General features: G+C 41.0%; 1 protein-coding gene across 6 annotated transcripts in view; it reads left to right on the top strand.

The window, feature by feature from the left end:
• Positions 1-19322, top strand: part of Znf410 (zinc finger protein 410) — a 51470-nt gene that overhangs the window by 6035 nt on the left and 26113 nt on the right. For all 6 annotated transcript variants that reach the window (XM_045155356.1, XM_045155353.1, XM_045155354.1 and 3 more), the window contains exons 2-5: positions 8873-9050; positions 11179-11314; positions 16629-16847; positions 17575-17766. In XM_045155356.1, coding sequence (XP_045011291.1) covers positions 9018-9050; positions 11179-11314; positions 16629-16847; positions 17575-17766 — 580 coding nt within the window. In that variant the 5' untranslated portion in view covers positions 8873-9017. The remainder of the gene's footprint in view (positions 1-8872; positions 9051-11178; positions 11315-16628; positions 16848-17574; positions 17767-19322) is intronic.

Raw genomic sequence — 19322 nt, 5'->3', positions numbered from 1 at the left:
TGAGCTACTGTGTGCTCTTGAACACATTTTTTTTTCCTTATTTTTTTAAGAGCTAGAGTTAAGAGACAGACACAGAGAGATTATGTACACTAGGGCCTCCTGGCACTGCAAAGGAATTCCAGACACTTTATCACTTTCTGCATCTGGTTTATATAGGCACTGGGGAATTGAACCAGGGTTGTCAGGTTTTTTACAAGCAAGTGCCTTTAACTGCTGAGCCATCCATCACTCCATCCCCTATGTTTTTAAAAATTAATTTATTATTTTTTTTATTAACGATTTCCATGATTGTAAACAATATCCCATGGTAATGCCCCCCCCCCCCCCGCACTTTCCCTTTGAAACTCCATTTTCCATCATATCCCCTCCCCCTCTCAATCAGTCTCTCTCTTATTTTGATGTCATGATCTTTTCCTCCTATTATGATGGTCTTGTGTAGGTAGTATCAATCAGGCACTGTGAGGTCATGGATATCCAGGCCATTTTGTGTCTGGAGGAGCACATTGTAAGGAGTCCTACCCTTCCTTTGGCTCTTACATTCTTTCAGCCACCTCTGCCGCAATAGACCCTGAGCCTTGGAAGGTGTGATAAGAGATATTTCAGTGCTGAGCACTCCTCTGTCACTTCTTCCAGCACCATGATGCCTTCTGAGTCATCCCAAGGTCACTGCCATCTGAAAAGAAGTTTCTCTACCAAAAATGAGAGTATTATTAGTATAAGGGTATGAACATTAAGAGAACGGCTTATTGCAGCCCCCATATTTTTTTCTTTTTGTTTTGAGATAGGGTCTAATGATGTAGTTTAGGCTGGCTTCAAACTTCTGATCCTTCTCCTGCCTTAGCCTTCCCAGTGCTGGGATTATATACGTGTGCTGCCACACCTATCTCTTGTGCAGATTCTTCAGAGTTCAGCCTATTCTAGTGCTTTCACTGTTCTCTGTTTTGGGTCTGGTAAGATGGCTCCGAGGTTAAAGGTGCTTGCTTGCTTTCTTTTTTGGTTTTTCAAGATAGGGTCTCACGCTGGTCCAGGCTGACCTGGAATTAACTATGTAGTCTCAGTGTGGCCTCGAACTCTCAGTGATCTTCCTACCTCTGCCTCCCGAGTATTGGGATTAAAGGCATGTGCCACCACACCCGGTAGGTGTTTGCTTTCTATCTTGAACCTTCAGTACATGTACAAATCTTAAGTTTGGACACCAGAATTGTATGTCTATCCTGTATGTATACGCAGTTGTTTCAGAAAATGTCCACCTTTTTAAAGGTTAAGGTGAAATAAAATGGATATCATAGGCTGGATACGGTGGTACATTTGGGATCACTGTGGGTTTTGAGGCCACCCTGAGACTCCATAGTGAATTGCAGGTTGTCCTGTGCTAGAGTGAGACCCTACCTTGAAAAACCAAAGAAAGGAAGAAAAGGATATCAGTAAATGGTTGTCTGGTTTCTTAGAAGTATTTATTAATTAATTTATGGCTTTTTTTTTTTTTTCAAGGTAGGGTCTTGCTCTAGCTAGCCCAGGCTGACTTGGAATTCACTATGTAGTCTCAGGCTGGCCTTGAACTCATGGTGATCCTCCTACATCTGCCTCCCATGTGCTGGGATTAAAGGCGTGCACCACCATGGCTTCTTTGAGATTTTATAATTCAGGAATCTCAAAGTTGGAGGTACTTTAAAGATCGCGACCTAAACAAACATTTGGAGATTTCTTGGCTTGTTGGGATGAGCTGGAATTGGGGGAAAGAAATTTTTAAGCCCTGGAAATTCAAGATCAAACCTAGAATCCTGTAATCATTCATATTCATGCTGATTTGCTTGTGAAGTTTAGTAACTTTGGTCAGTGAGTTATTAAACCTTGGTTCCTTCTTCTTAAGAAGATGAATGGTAAACCACATTAAGATATGGTAGTGCTTAAGTAAGAAATGTATGTGGAAAGAAAAATTGAGGATTTAAGTGGGAAAAAAGGAACATTTCATTTATATTTTGTAAACTGGATTTCTGGTAGCTACAAAAAGGGAGAAAAGTCAATAAACATAACATTAATTGCCATATTTCTTAATATCTTTTGTAAAGTGTCTTAGTCTAGCATTTTAGTGTAACATAGTATTAATACTAGGAAGACTTCCATTCTTTTTTTTTTTTTTTTTGGTTTATTTATTTATTTGAGAGCGACAGACAGAGAAAGAGAGAGAGAGAGAATGGGCACGCCAGGGCTTCCAACCACTGCAGACGAATTCTAGATGCGTGCGCCCCCTTGTGCATCTGGCTAACATGGGTCCTGGGGAATCGAGCCTTGAACCGGGGTCCTTCGGCTTCACAGGCAAGCACTTAACCGCTAAGCCATCTCTCCAGCCCCCATTCTTGGTACATTTAAAAAATATTTTATTTATTAGAGAGAGAAACACAGAGAGAGAAAGGGGCAAATAGAGAAAAGAGAGAGAAAGAGAAAGGCATGCCAGGGCCTCTAGCCATTGCAAACGAACTCCAGACATATATGTCACTTTGTGCATCTGGCTTACATGGATACTGGGGCATCATACCTGGGTCCTTAAGCTTCGCAGGCAAGCATCTTAACTGCTAAGCCATCTATCTTTCTAGTCTGTTTTTTAAAAATATTTTAAAGAGAGAGAGAGAGAGAATGGGCACATCATATCTTCCAGCCCCTGCAAACGAATTCCAGACACACATACCACCTTGTGCATCTGCTTTATGTGGGTTGTGGGGAATTGAACCTGGGTCCTTTGGCTTTGCAGGCAAGCTCCTTAACCACTAAGTCATCTCTAGCTCCTGTTTTGGTTTTTGAGGTAGGGTCACTCTAGCCCAGGCTGACCTGGAACTCGCAGTGATCTTTCTACCTTTGCTTCTCGAGTGCTGGGATTAGAGGCGTGTTCCACCGTGCCCTGCTCTTAGCACATTTTATACTGTATAATTACATTATGGGTAACACTACTCCTAATTTTAACAATATTTAAACCAGATTAAGTGGGTTCATGAGCCACAGTGCTGGGAGGAGGGTAGAATTGAGTTGGAGTTGGAGTTGAGTAGATCACATGCTTAGCATGCATAGGCCCCGGGTTCAATCTCCAGCACAAAAAGTAGGGGAGGGAGGAAGGGAAGGTGGATAGAATGAATTGATTTGTAGGGGACAATGGCATCTGGGTCCTGAGAGTACACCTTTCAAAAACACTTCAAATTTTGCCTTTCCTTTTTTTTTTTTTTTTTTGGTTTCCATTTTCTTTTGGTAGTGATAGAGATTGAACCCAGAGATATTCTTTTAAACTTGATTTTCTTTTATGTGTGTGGTGTACACGCACACATATGGGTTTTCATATGTGTATGGGTGTACGCATGCGTGTGTGTAGGCCGAGTTTGACAACGAGTATCTTCTCTAATTGTTCTCCAGTTTGCCCTGAGGATCTGCCTCTCGAGTGCCAGGATATAGATGTGCATCTCAGCTTTTAAGTGGGTACTAGGGGTTTAAACTCAGGCCAGCAGTTTTGCAAACACTTAACTGATTAACAAGCTTCCTAGCCCCTTGATATTTTTTAAAAATTTTATTTATTTCAGAGAGAGAGAATGGGTGTGGCAGGGCACCTAGGCAGTACAAACGAACTCCGGGCACATGAGCCACCTTGCCCATCTGGCCTACTTGCCAACTGAGGAATCAGACCTGGGTCCTTAGGCTTTGCAGGCAAGTGCCTTAACTGCTAAGCTATCTCTCAGCATTTGTTTTACTAAGATAGTCACTATGTAGGATGGGGTAGCCTAGAATTTAGGATCCTCCTGCCTCTGTCTCCTGAGTGCTGGGATTATAGGCGAATACCATCTTGTCCCAGATGGACTAATTTTTTAAATTATCAAAACAAAATAGAGCCAGGAGTGGTGGTGCATGGGAGGCAGAGGTAGGAGGATCATCATGAGTTCGAGGCCACCCTGATACTATATAGTGAATTACAGGTAGGCTTGGGCTAGATAGAGTGAGACCCTACCTTGAAAAAAACAAAAACAAAATAATTAATTACCTTTTAGAAAACCTAGTAAGCCAAGAAAAAAAAAAGTCACACTAGCCTGTCACACAATATATCTACTATCATAATTATGTAAATTTCTTTCCACTTTTTCCTATGCATATTGTTAGTGGTGTTAAAAATGGAGGGGGCTGGAGGGATGGCTTAGCGGTTAAGGTATTTGCCTGCAAAGCCGAAGGACGCAGGTTTGATTCCCCAGATGCATTAAGTCTGAAGTGTCAGTGTCATGCTCAATTAGCCATGCCCTGTATTCAAGTTTTCTAAAGAGTAATTGTATTTTGCTTCCAGTTTTTTTTTTTTTTTTTTTTTTTTTTTTTTTTTTTGTTGTTGTTCAAGGTAGGGTCTCACTCTGTGGAAAGGAATTGGGAACCAGGTCTGAATCCTATGGAGACAAAGATCATGCTCTCCCATGTGAAGCTCCCACAAGTCTTTAGCTAAAAGAGGAGCTTCATCTATCTGAATCTTAATAACGCTTATCCTACTTAACCAATGCTGACTTTACTCTCTATTGGAGAATCTATTTTTCTTTGACAGAAGGTAGTGAGACCCAAGGAGATAAACCACTCCTTGCATTTCAGCCAAGGCCCAGGTGAAACCATAGAGTACTGCTTCCATGGTGAGCCTAACAATCAGCTCCAGGGTGAAGGAGACAGGCACTGAGGATACTCAACACTTACCAAAGCAGAAATCCAGGGGCTCCTAAGAGCTCATCACTGAAGTAGACTTAAAACACACCCACCAAGTTTCAGGGAATTTTGTGAAAGAGGGGATGGAAAGATTGTAAGAGCCTCAAGTTGGGACGTCATGCCCCTCCCCAATACCTGACTGCTGCTTCCACAATGCATAACCCGCAGCCCCATGGGGAATACCAGCAACCCCAATGAGGAAGGCCCTCTGCAGAATGGGGACGGGGAGGAGGGAAAGGATGGTGTGATAGTTAAGGTGTTGTCAACGTGATCTGTTTCATAATCCACGGAGATAGCGGGGTGTTCAGCACTGAGACTTCTCTATCACACCCTCCAAGGCTTAGGGGCCATAATGCAATAGGTGGCTGAAAGAATGTAGGTGCCAAAAGGCAGGGAGGACTGCTTACAAAGCTGTCTTCCAGAACCAACGTGGCCTTGACATTCATCATGCCCTCACAGTGGTTGACATTACCTATATAAGGCCTCCATAACAGGAGGGGAAAAAATGATAACATCAAAATAGACAAGAGAGAGCTGGGCGTGGTGGTGCACACCTTTAGTGCCAGCACTAAGGAGGCAGACATAGGAGGATCAGTATGAGTTCAAGGCCACCCTGAGACTACATAGTAAATTCCTGATCAGCCTGGGCTAGACTGAGACCCTACCTCAAAAAAACCAAAAAAATTAAAAAAAATTTTTTTAAAGCCATTTGTGATGATACATGCCACAGGAAATTGCTGAAGGGGTGGAGGCAGGAGGATCAGGAGTTCCAAGCCAGCCTGGGCTACACATAAAAAAATAAAAAGGATAATATTGAAATAAAAAATAATTCTAAAAGATCAAAACACATCAAATACAAATACCTATGATGTTAATTAAAAAAATCCCTCAGTCACTTTAACTCATTATTCTGGAAACTGACAAATTTTTTAAAAGGGAGGAAAAAAAGCCAAGAATTTTTCATTGTTATTTATTTCTCCTCAAGAAGACAAATAAGCTGGGTGTGGTGGCACACACCTTTAATCTCAGCACTGGGGAGGCAGAGGCAGGAGGATTGCCGTGGATTCAAGTCCAGCCTGAGACTCCATAGTGAATTCCAGGTCAGCCTCGGGGAAAAAAAAAAAAAGAGAGAGAGAAGAAAAGAAGAAGCCAAATAAATGCTGATTCAAAAAGAATAGATGGAAGGTGATCATGGTGCACTGGGAGGCAGAGATAGGAGGATTGCTGTGAACTGACGACAGCCTGAAGTTGCAGAGTGAGTTCTAAGTCAGCCTGGGCTAAAGTGAGACCCTACCATGGTAGAAAAATAAAAATTAATAAAAAAGGGGGGGACTGGAGAGATGGCTTACCGGTTAAGGTATTTACCCACAAAGCCAAAGGGTCTCGGTTCAATTCCCTAGGACCTACGTAAGCCAGATGCACAAGGGGGCACACATGTCTGGAATTCCTTAGCAGTGGCTAGACGCCCTGGTGCACCCATTCTCTCTCTCTCTTTCTCTGCCTGTCTCTCTCTCAAACAAATAAATAAACTACATTTTACAAAATTTTTTAAAGCTGGGTTAGAGTTGTAGCTCAGTTGGTAGAGTGTTTTCCTAGCATGCAGAGAACCATGTATTGAAAGGTAAAACAGTAGAATCAGGAGTTCAAAGGTCATTCTCAGCTACATGGCATGTATGAGGACAACCCAACTTGAGTGATGAGCCATCTCCCTAGGCCCAAGTGGAAAAGCTTTCTAAAAAGTTAATTTCTCTAATGGACTTGAAAAAATGTAAAATGTACTATAGCCACTTAGTAGGCCTTAATTTTGAGACTTTTTCCCATTAAAATTGTGTAAAAATTATGAAGAAGTATAAAGGCACAATAAATTCTATCATCACTTGCTCATGAATTTCCCTTTATTTCTTTATGTTTCATTATTGACAACTTCCATAATTATAGACAACAAAGCATGATAATACACTTCTCTTATTTTCCCTTTCACAACTCCACTCTCCATCATATCCCCTCTCCCTCTCAATCTGAATTTCTTTTAAAACTGAACTGTGACCAATTAAGAACTTGATGGCATGTCTACTTATAAAGGCATATAGAAGTGGTTATTGTTCCTATTATTAGAAATAATAGCTAGTTAACCTTTTTTTCCCCCAGAACATCCTGTTTTAATGTTTCTAATTAATCTTTTTATTTCTTTACTGAAATAAACCATTCTTCCACAATTGGATCTCTATTTATTTATTTATTATTTTTGTTTTTTCGAGGTAGGGTCTCACTCTAGCCCAGGCTGACCTGAAATTCACTATATGTAGTCTCAGGGTGGCCTCGAACTCACGGCGATCCTCCTACCTCTTCCTCTGGGATTAAAGGCGTGCGCCACCACGCCCGGCTTGCTTCCAGTTTTTGTCACACATTTATTATGAACAGCTTTGGGAATATAGCATTTTCCATGTTTAAGGCCTTTAGCCAGATGTGGTGGCACACCTGTAAGCCTGGCACTTGGTAGGCATCTATAATCCCAGCACTCAAGAGGTAAAGGCAAGAAGGCTGCTGGGTTTCATGAGAACAAAAACTGTATCAAAGAACAACCTTTTTAAAAAAATTTTTTTGTTTATTTTTATTTATTTATTTGAGAGCAACAGACAGAAAAAGAGGCAGATAGAGAGAGAGAATGGGCGCGCCAGGGCTACCAGCCACTGCAAACGAACTCCAGACACATGCGCCCCCTTGTGCATCTGGCTAACGTGGGTCCTGGGGAATCGAGCCTCAAACTGTGTTCCTTAGGCTTCACAGGCAAAAGCTCAACCGCTAAGCCATCTCTCCAGCCCCATCCTTTTTTTATTCTTGTTTTTGTTTTTCGAAGTAGGGATTCACTCTATCTTGGGCTGACCTGGAATTCACTATGCAGTCTCAGAGTGGCCTCAAACTCATGGTGATCCTCCTACCTCTGCCTCCTGAATGCTGGGATTAAAGGCATGTGCCACCACACTCAACAGAACAACCTTTTTATAGGTTTTGATGTTTTTAGGGTTTGTTTATAGAGTTTCTTATTTGTGTGCGTGTATGTTTATGGGCACTATGTGCCACAGTGTGTGGTGGAGGCAGAGGGCAATGTTGAGGTTGAGCTGTCTTTGCTTTTCTTCACTCTCTTTGAGACAGGGTCACTTGTTGGTAGCGAAGAAATACCAGTCTAGCTGCCCAGCTTGTTTTTTTTTTTTTTTCTTTTTTTAGGCAAGCCCTACAGTCTGGCTTTAAAAAAAATTTTATTTATTTATTTATTTATTTGAGAGAGAGAGAGAAAGGCAGAGAGAGAGAAAGAGAATGTGTGCCAGGGCCTCCAGCCACTGCAAACAACTCCAGATGCATGCGCCCCTTTGTGCATCTGGCTTATGTGGGTGCTGGAGATTCGAACTGGAATCCTTTGACTTTGCAGGTAAACACTTTAACCACTAAGCCATCTTTCCAGTCTTTTTTTTTAAATAAATTTTTTTATTTTTTTTTTATTTGAGAGCGACAGACACTGAGAGAAAGACAGGTAGAGGAAGAGAGAGAGAGAATGGGCGCGCCAGGGCTTCTAGCCTCTGCAAACGAACTCCAGACGCGTGCGCCCCCTTGTGCATCTGGCTAACGTGGGACCTGGGGAACTGAGCCTCGAACCGGGGTCCCTAGGCTTCACAGGCAAGCGCTTAACCGCTATGCCATCTCTCCAGCCCCTTTTTTGTTTTTTTTTAATGAGAAAAAGAAGATTGGTACTCCAGACTTCATGCGCCACCTTGTGTGCACGTGTGGCCTCGCGCATGCTTCACCTTGTGCTTATGTGGGATCTGGGATGTCAGATACAGGTCCTTAGGCTTCGCAGGCAAGTGCCTTAACTTCTAAGCCATCTCTCCAGCCTATGGTTTTTTGTTTGTTTTGTTTTTGCTCTAGCCCTGACCTGGAATTCATTCTGTAGTCTCAGGGTGGCCTTGAACTCACAGAGATCCTCCTTCCTCAGCCTGGGATTAAAAGTGTGCACCACCACACCCAGCTCAGCAGTTGTTCTTTTTTAAAAACAAGTGCTTTAGGCTCAATTCTTTGCTTGTTTTCATTTTTAGATGAAGAAATGCCTTTGTTTATTAAGCCATTGCTCTTAATGCTTTGTCTTTCCCTTTTTTGACCCCTATTTTAGGTTAAATTGATTACCAGCCTAGTTCAGCATTTTACCAGAAGAACATATTCCTAAGGGAATATGAGCAAAACAGGAAGATATCATTGACTGAAATTATATTTGAACCTGTCCCCTGAACAACGACAGGATTTTGGAAGCTGAATCAATGTTATCAGATGAATTAGAATCCAAACCAGAGGTGAGCCCACTCAGGCTGTTTCCTTTTAGTGACTCTATTTTAGTTCATCCTTAGTTTATTAGTCAGGAAACAACTTCTATAATGACTTTTTTTATATACATAATTTTATTACAATTACCAAAAAAAAATTGAACATCCTAGAAATCCCAAAACTTATTACTCATATGAATTCCTATCAACTTTGCTCTTTCTTTCTTTCTTTCTTTTTTTTTTGGTTTTTCGAGGTAGGGTTTCACAGTGGCCCAGGCTAACCTAGAATTAAATTAACTATGTAGTCTCAGGGTGGCCTTGAACTCACGGTGATCCTCCTACCTCTGCCTCTTGAGTACTGGGATTAAAGGCATGCACCACCACGCCAGGCTTTTAACTTTGTTCTTTCTAATGACTTGATAGTAAATATTTTAGGCTTTGTGAGCAAAATGGATTTGATTGCCATTCTTAATTTATTATTTTTCTAGTACTGAATATTTTCTAAAAGTTTTAAATACTGTTTTTTGTTTTCTTTTTGGGTTTTCAAGGTAGATTCTCACTCTAGCTGAGGCTGACCTGGAATTCACTATGTAGTCTCAGGGTGACCATGAAGTCACTGTTGTCCTCCTACCTCTGCCCCTGCTGGCATTAAAGGTGTGCGCCACCATGCCCAGCCTAAACATTCTGTGTTTATCTTTCGGGATTAAAATAGTTGCCAGGTGTGGTGGTGCACAACTTTAATCCTAGTACTAGGGGAGCTGAGGTAGGGCACTCACTGTAAGTTTGAGGCCAGCCTTGGACCACAGAATGAGTCCTAGGTCAGTCTGGGCTAGAATGAGGCCCTGCCTCCAAAAAAAAAGCAGCATGTTGACATGCCTTTGATCCTAGCACTTGGGAGGCAAAGGTAGGTGGTGGATCACCATGAGACTGCATAGTGAATTCCAGGTCAGCCTGGGCTAGAGTGAAACCCTACCTTAAACCCCCCCCCAAAAAAAAGCAAAAAAACTTTATATTCCTAAACCATGTTTATATAATGTGATTTGTATCATATATATGCACACACAAATATATATATATGTATATATATATATCTCAATATATATGTATATATATATATCTCACATATATATGCACACACAAATACTACCACAAGCCATCTTTTCCTGAATTTTGTATATATTTGAAATTAAAAAAAAATTTTTTATTCATTTTATTTATTTGAGAGTGACAGAGAGAGAGAGAGAAAGTGGCAAATAGAGAGAGAAAGAGGCAGATAGAGAGAGAAGGAGAATGGGCGTGCCAGGGCTTCCAGCCATGGCAAACGAACTCCAGATGCGTGTACCCCCTTGTGCATCTGGCTAACGTGGGTCCTGGGGAATCGAGCCTCGAACTGGGGTCCTTAGGCTTCATAGGCTAGCGCTTAACCGCTAAACCATCTCTCCAGCCCTGAAATTTTCTTTTTAAGTACAATGGGAGATTTAAGCATTTTTATATTTCCCTTCATTTTTTCTCACTTTAATTTTAGTAAATTTGTGTTGTGAGTTGAAAGGTCATTTAATTTAAATTCAGATTATTTAAATTTCAAGACTGGTTCTTGTAATAAGTTCTGTCATCTGAGACAAGTCACTTAATGTCTTCTGGTTGATTTCTCACTTGTAAAATACATATTAAATTTTTAGTGATTTAACATGAGGATTGAATGAGCCACTACCCAGGAATGTATTTTGTAATATGTAATGAGTATAGTGCAGTTGATTTTCAAAAACAGATCAGGGCCAGGCATGGTGGTGCACGCCTTTAATCCCAGCATTCCAGAGGCAGATGTAGGAGGATCGCCATGAGTTCAAAGCCACCCTGAGACTACATAGTGATGTCCAGGCCAGCTTGGGCTAGAGCAAGACCCTACCTCAAGAAAAACAACAAAAGATAGAAAAAGAGAGCGAGAGAGAAAATAATATGTTAATGTAATTATATAAATCAGCCTATCTCTCGAACAGAGTACTTCATCAATATTGTAGTTAAGTCTAGTTTTTTAGTAAATATGTTTGAAATTAGTGAGCAAAATTTATTATATCATTTACCTTTTTGGTAAATTTTAGAAGCTTAAATCTATTCCTAACAACCTCTATCTCTTAGTATTGTCTTTTCCCTCCCTCAGCTCCTGGTTCAGTTTGTTCAGAATACCTCCATCCCGTTGGGACAGGGCCTAGTAGAATCAGAGGCTAAAGACATTACTTGCTTATCCCTCCTTCCAGTGACCGAGGCTTCAGAATGCAGTCGGCTAATGTTACCAGGTAAAAATAAAGCTCATTGGAGATAGAATTAAGAATTAAGAGCTTAGCTTGCTCTGTGGTACTGTTGAAATGGAAAATTGGCTTTGCAACTGACTTATGGAAACTAAAAGTTAGGAGTCAGGGGAAATGTAAGATGATAATTATTAGTGCATCAAAATAAAAGTGAGACTGAATGGAGGGGATATGATGGAGACTGGAGTTTCAAAAGGGAAAGTGGGGGGGGCAGGGAATTACCATGGGATGTTGTTTACAATCATGGAAGTTGTCAATAAAAAAAACTAAATTAGCCGGGCGTGGTGGCGCACGCCTTTAATCCCAGCACTCGGGAGGCAGAGGTAGGAGGATCACTGTGAGTTCGAGGCCACCCTGAGACTACATAGTGAATTCCAGGAGAGCCTGAGCTAGAGTGAAACCCTACCTCAAAAAAAAAAAACAAAAACTAAATTAAAATTTATAAAATAGAAATTAGCCAGGTATGGTGGCATACACCTCTGGCCAACAACTCACTAGAAGGTATCCCATTTCTGGCACTGAAAATTTTCCTAGTAATCTATGGCTTCTAGAAGTGCCATTATTCAAGAAAGATTTTCATATGTCTTTTTCAGAATATCTTGAATTTTGACTGACCTTCCTTCCCCCCTTCCCTCACCCTTCTTTTTTTTTTTTTTTTTTTTTTTTTTTTTTTTTTTTTTCAAAATTATTTATTTATTTATTTGAGAGCGATAGACACAGAGAGAAAGACAGATAGCGGGAGAGAGACAGAATGGGCGCGCCAGGACTTCCAGCCTCTGCAAACGAACTCCAGACGCGTGCGCCCCCTTGTGCATCTGGCTAACGTGGGACCTGGGGAACCGAGCCTCGAACCGGGGTCCTTAGGCTTCACAGGCAAGCGCTTAACCGCTAAGCCATCTCTCCAGCCCTCACCCTTCTTTTATACATTCACTTCCCCTGACCTTGCTTAGGTCTTTCCCCTCCCTGTAATCTGTTCTTCTACTTACATATATGCAATACCCTCCCCTTAAGTCCTTCCCTCTCCTACCTCCCTTATAGTCTTTTTCTAGGTTATCAGCTACGGATTTTTGGTTCTAGCTCATACACAAGTACATCTGTAGCTAGGATCCACATATGAGAGAGAACATGTGACATTTGGCTTTCTGGGCCTGGGTTACTTCACTTAGTATAAGCCTTTTCAGATCCATCCATTTCCCTGCAAATTTAATAATTTCATTTTTCTTTCTTTTATTTTTTTATTTTTTTTTTAATTTCATTTTTCTTTACCGCTGAATAGAACTCCATTGTGTAGATGTACCACATCTTTATTATCCATTCATTTATGGATGGGCATCTAGGCTGGTTCCATTTCCTAGCTATTATGAATAGAGCAGCAATAAACACGGTTGTGCAGGTATCTCTAAGGTAGTGTGAAGAGTCATTAGGATATATGCCTAGGAGTGTTATAGCTGGATCATATGATAAATCTATTTTTAGCTGTTTCAAGAACCTCCACACTGATTTCCACAGTGAATTTCAGGTTAGCCTGGGTATGATGGTTTGATTCAGGTGCCCCCCCCAAAAAAAACTTAGGTATCTGAATACTAGGTTCCCCAGCTGACGGTAATTGGAAATTAATACCTCCAGGAAGCAGTTTATTGTTGGGGGTGGGCTTCTAGGTGGTATAGCCAGTTTCCCCATGCCAGTGTTTGGCACACTCTACTGTTGCTATTGTCCACCTTATGTTGGTCAGAGGTTGATGTCCACCCTCTTCTCATGCCATTGTTTTCCGCTGCCATCATGGAGCTTCCCCTCAAGTCTGTAAGCCAAAGTAAACCTCTATTCCCGCCCCCCCCCCCAAAGTGAAAGGAAAAGGTTATTCCAGAACTGTGAATGTTTTAAGATGGAAAAGGAGGGAGGGAGGATAAAGTAGAATAGAGTTGTTGCATGAATGCCAGCATAGAGTGGAGGTGTGGGATCCAAGGGAAATCAGTATGTCAGATACCCCTGAGAGGCCAGAGAGACAAGGACTGTCTGAGAGAAGGCTATCGTTAACCTTGGCAGTCCACAAAAGGCAGCGAGTAAAAAACTAAGCTACAGTGGGTTGAGGTCACAATACAAAGTCCAGTGTATACCTGAAGAAATAACTATATAGTACTTTTTAAAGCTTTCCTTTTAAAGAAAAAATTACTGGGCCAGGCATGGTAGTGCATGCCTTTAATCCCAGCACTCAGGAGGCAAAGGTAGGATTGCTGTGAGTTTGAGGTCACCCTGAGACTACAGAATGAATTCCAGGTCAGCCTGGGCTAGAGTGAGACTACCTGGAAAAATGGAAGGAGAAAAATAAGGTTATAAATAATAAAGGAAAATTTATTCACTTACTTACATCCATGTCCATGAGACACACTATTACAAACATTATTTGTACCTATATAATTTCAATCCCTTCCCTTATAAATATGGTATATAGCATTTCATGCATGGCATATATAATAGATACAGAAAAGTATTAAACAACATATGTACAATTTGAGGAATAAGTATAAAGGCAATATCTATATAATCATTGCCAGCTTTCAAGTTCTCTATAGGCTCTTCCTTGATGCAGACAACTTCCACTCTAATAGGTTGCCACTGTTTTAATTTTTGTGACTAACATTTCTTTTGTTTTCCAAATTTAACCATCCTTGTGTACATCATTAAGCAATATAATTTATTTTTAACTTGTTTTGGCCCTAAATTAATATAATATGATCTATATTTTTTGTACCTTACTTGTTTTATTCTTCATTTGTGAGGTTCAACATTATTCTATGTGTAAGGAAAGTGTAAGAGAAAAGCAAAAGAAAATATCAGATTTGATCTTTACAGATAGACTGTTTATTGAGAGAAACAGCAAGGTACCTCAGCTTTCCTGTGGGATGAAGGCTAAAGCACTGGGCCAGGCTGGGGTGTAAGCTTATAAGGAGTATCCTAAGAAAAAGACTGTAGCAGTTGCGGGTCCAAGGGAAGAAGATAAGGAACTGTAGTTATTTGTGTCCTTGCTCAGACTAAGCTTTTTTAGCCAAATTGTCTAGGCAGGATAACCTATTAGACAGTTTCTGTTCCCTCAAGGTTTTCTAAGCTAAGGGAAGTTTTATCTATTGGGAGTAGCCTATTAAGGCTGCATGTTTCCTGTGTCATTTTTATTACCTGCTAGTTTTAGGGAGACATTAAATCTTTAGTTCCTTCTAGTTTTCAGAGAAGTCTATTGACCCTCACGATGTAGCTGTAGCTTATTTGGTTTCATTGCTGTATTCCTGGTACATCAGTATATCATACATTCTTAGTCCATGCCATTGCTCAATATTTTCCAATACTGGACTATGGCAAGCAGTACTTGTATGAATTTGATATTTTTAGTATTTATATAGTAAAATAGATGTGGCATAAAATTGTCATTTATTTTATTTATTTGAGAGAGCAAGAGAGGGAAAGAGGCAGACAGAGATTGAGAGAGAGAAAGAGAACAGGCATGCCAGGGCCTCCAGCCACTGCAGACAAACTCCAGACACATGCGCCACCCTGTGCATCTGGCTTATGTGGGTCCTGGGGAATCCAACTGTGGTACTTTGGCTTTGCAGGCAAAAGCATTAGCCAGTAAGCCATCTCTCCAGCCCTTATTTTATTTTTATTTGACAGAGAGAAAGAGCAGAGAGAGAGAGAGAATGGGTGCACCAGGGCCTTCAGCAGCTGCAAACGAACTCAAAATGCCTGCACCACTCTGTAGCATCTGGCTTATGTGGGTCCTGGGGAATTGAACCTGGTTCCTTTGGCTTTACAGGCAGATGCCTTAAGTGTTAAGCCATCTCTCCAGCCCATTTTAAAGCTGTTTTGGTGTACAGTTCTGTGATGTTAAGAATACTCACATGGGGCTGGAGAGATGGGTTAATAGTTTAAGGCACTTGCTTGCAAAGCCAAAGAACCCAGGTTCAATTCCCCAGGACCCACGTAAATCAGATGCACAAGGTGTTGCATGTGTCTAGAGTTTGTTTTCAGTGGCTGGAGGCCCTGGTGTGCCCATTCACACTCACTCTTTCTCTTTCTCCCTCTCTCTCCCCCTGCCTATTTTTGTATCTCTCTCAAATAAATAAAAAAAAATATTTTTTAAAAAAGATACTCACATGGGAGGGTGGAGAGATGGCTCAGCAGTTAAAGGCACTTGCTTGCAAAGCCTGATGGGGCCTGGGTTCGATTTCCCAAAACCCAGATGCACAAAGTGGCACATGCATTTGGAATTTGGAGTTCTTTTGCAGTAGCAGGAGGCCCTGGTTGCCTCTGTCTGTCTGTTTCTTTCTCTCAAATAAATACATAAGTAATTAAAGAATACTCGCATGGGGCTGAGGAGATGGCTCAGTGGATAAAGGCATTTGCTTGCAGGGCCTGCCGGCCTGGGTTCAATTCCCCAGCACCCATGCAAAACTAGACACAAAGTGGTGCATGCACCTAGTGTTTTACTGCAGCATCAAGAGACCAGGAGACCCTGCCCCCTTAAACAAACAGAGAATATTCACATTTTTGTGCAACATCATTAGTCTAATGAAAATGGTAGAACTGTCCACTTTATTCCTGTTATTTTACTTACCAGCTGCTTAAAAAAGGAAAATTATTGCCCGCCTGTTACAAAGATGCGTGAAAACATTGAATGCTTCAGCATTATAGTGTAATTCCTTATTATATTGCAACCAAATCATTTGAAAACGCTTCCCCATTACTTAGAACAAAGTTCTTGAGAATAAATTTTTTAAATTGTTTGTATTCAATATGAACCCAGCACTATAATGAGACATTCTGATTGTCCTGTGAAATTTCACTGAGTTTCCCATCCTGCTGTTTTCCCCTGTAATCACTCTGCAGAAATATCATTTTCATGCTATACAAGTCAAGGAGATGGCAGGGCCTTTAATCCCAGCACTCTGGAGGCAGAGTTAGGAGGATCGCTGTTAGTTCAGGGTCACCTTGAGACAACATAGTAAATTCCAGGTCAACCTGAGCTAGATTGAGACCCTACCTTAGAAAAAAAAGAGAAAGAGAGAGAAGTACTTTAAAATTTAGATCCTATTGTTGAAATGGTATTGATTTCTAGCTTCAAGGACTAAAGTGGATAATGTCCCAGTGTGATTGGTTGGTTGCTAGTTATACCTACTGTCAGAACATTTTAGACTACTTTTGTAAGGCTGCTAAGATACTAAGGAGGTTTCCTAAGTCATACATACTAGGTATTAAAGTGGTGAGGTCTTGGAGCTGGGTATAAAAAGTAAGTGGTGCGTTTTCTTTTTACTAGATGATACTTCAAACCATACTAACTCCTCCAAAGAGGTCCCTTCCTCAGCTGTTTTGAGAAGCCTTCAGGTGAATGTGGGCCCAGACGGAGAGGAGACAAGGGCTCAGGCTGTACAGAAGTCCCCAGAGTTTTTGTCTACTCCAGAATCTCCTAGCTTGTTACAAGATCTACAGCCAAGTGACAGCACTTCTTTTATTCTTCTTAATCTGACGCGAGCAGGTATGCTTTATTCTGTTCTCAACTCTATTTAGGCTTAAGAAAAACAAGGAAGAAACAATTGGGGGATGAGGAGATGGCTCAGCAGTTAAAAGCACTTGCTTGCAAAGCCTGTGCCTGGGTTTGATGTCTCAATACCCATAGAAAGCCATATTCAAAAAGTGACTTAATGAATTCCAGGTCAGCCTGGGCTAGAGTGAGACCCTACCTTGAAAAACAAAAAATAAAAATTAAAGGAAAGGAAAAATACAATGCCAGGGGCCTGGAGAGATAGCTTAGCAGTTAAGGTGCTTGCCTGTGAAGACCCAGGTTTAATTCCCAGGTACCCACATAAGCCAGATACATAAGGGGGCACAGGCATCTGAAGTTCGTTTGCATTGGCTGGATTCCCTGGAGCGCCCATTCTGTCTCTCACTTTCTCTCTCAAAATGGATAAATTAAAATAATAAATAAATAAATAAAATGATAAATAGAGAATGGGGACCTGAGCATGGTGGTACACGCCTTTAATCTCAGCACTTGTCAGGCAGAGGTAGGAAGATTGAGAGTGTGAGGCCACCCTGAGACTACATAGTGAATTCCAGGTCAGCCTGGGCTAGAGTGGGACCCTCCCTTAGAAAACTAAAACATACATACACACACACACAAATTCAGAACAGAGTTTCTGGGCCAAGGCAAATGAAAGGATTACCCTTTGGCTAACATTCTTATGTTCTCTTGTTTCTTCTAGGTCTGGGATCTTCAGCTGAGCACTTAGTCTTTGTACAGGATGAGACAGAGGATTCGGGGAATGATTTCCTCTCCAGTGAGAGCACAGACAGTAGCATTCCATGGTTCCTCCGTGTTCAGGAGTTGGCCCATGACAGTTTAATTGCTGCTACTCGTGCACAACTGGCAAAGAATGCAAAGACCAACAGCAATGGTGAGACTCCTATGTCATCTTCCTTTCTCCTATTCTGTACAGGGATTTGAATTGTGTACAACTAAACATAGTTTATTGGTGAGAAACCTAGAAATGTAAAAATGGTCTTTTATCCTAGGCCATACCAGCTTTGTGTACCAGATCAACTAAACCCATATTTTGAATTTTTTTTTTCCAAATTCTTGATGTACAAAGCATCTTTTAAAGAAAAAGGCTATAGGCATGGTGACACATACCTGTAATCTCAGCATTCTGGATGCTGAGGCAGGATAACTGTACTTTTATTTATTTGTTTATTTGAGAGCAACAGAGAGAGAGAGAAGGAGGCAGATAGAATGGGCATACCAGGGCCTCCAGCCACTGCAAACGAACTCCAGCTGCGTGTGCCCCCTTGTGCATCTGGCTAACATGGGTCCTGCGGAATCAAGCCTCAAACCGGGGTCCTTATGCTTCACAGGCAAGCGCTTAACCACTAAGCCATCTCTCCAGCCCGATAACTGTACTTTTGAGGTCAACATGGGCCACATAGACTCTGTCTCAAAATATTTCTAAGGTTATTTGAGTTATTTTTATTATAATGCTTTTTGAGTATGTAAAAACATAAATATTTTCTATTTAGAGCTCTTAAAATTAAAATAGCTTTATCAATTAATACAACTATAAAATTAATGTTAAGTCTATGAGAGATGTTTTGCTGAAACTAAACTGCTAATCATTTTAGAGAGAGAGAGAAATGAATGAGAATGGGTGTGCCAGGGCCTTCAGCTGCTGCAAACAAACTCTAGATGCATGTGCCACCTTGTGCATCTGGCTTACAGGGTCCTGGGGAATTGAACCTGGCCCCTTTGGCTTCACAGGCAAGCACCTTAATCACTAAGCCATGTCTCCAGTCCTCATTTTGCAATTTCAAATTTTACAAGTTATGAGTGGTTTTGTGCTGGTTGCCTCTGCTACTCCCTGTCCCCTTGTTAGCTTAGCATACTTTCTCCATGTTACTTTTCTCAATTCCAGTTAGTTTGAATATTGTCCATGGATTGACAGTATCACTCAGCAACATAGAATGTGGGTCATATGCCTCACCACAGATTTAGTGCATCACAGACTTGTTTCTGATGCATGTTAAAACTTAGAAGTGGGTACTGGAGAGATGTCTTAGCTGTTAGTTGTGGGTTTTTTTCTTTTTTATATGAATAATTTGGTATAAGCTTCATAATCAGTAAAGCGTTGTGAATGTTATTACTCCAAATATGTTACCCTACTAAGTGTATGTTCCTAAATATAAACTAAGCACAAGGGCTGGAGAGATGGCTTAGTGGTTAAGGTACTTGCCAGCAAAGCCAAAGGACCCATGTTCAATTCTCCAGGGCCCACATAAAGCCAGATGCACAAAGCGACACATGCATCTGGAATTAAACAGAAAATAAAAATAAAATAAGCCAGGTGTAATGACACACACTTTTTTTTAAAACAATTTTTTAATTATTTATTGATTGATTGATTTGAGAGCGAGAGACACAGAAAGACAGATAGAGGGAGAGAGAGAGAATGGGCGCGCC

The sequence above is a fragment of the Jaculus jaculus genome, chromosome 7, assembly GCF_020740685.1.
Source record: "Jaculus jaculus isolate mJacJac1 chromosome 7, mJacJac1.mat.Y.cur, whole genome shotgun sequence".
Taxonomy (NCBI): domain Eukaryota; kingdom Metazoa; phylum Chordata; class Mammalia; order Rodentia; family Dipodidae; genus Jaculus; species Jaculus jaculus.
This window is presented reverse-complemented; position numbering and strand designations above follow the sequence as displayed.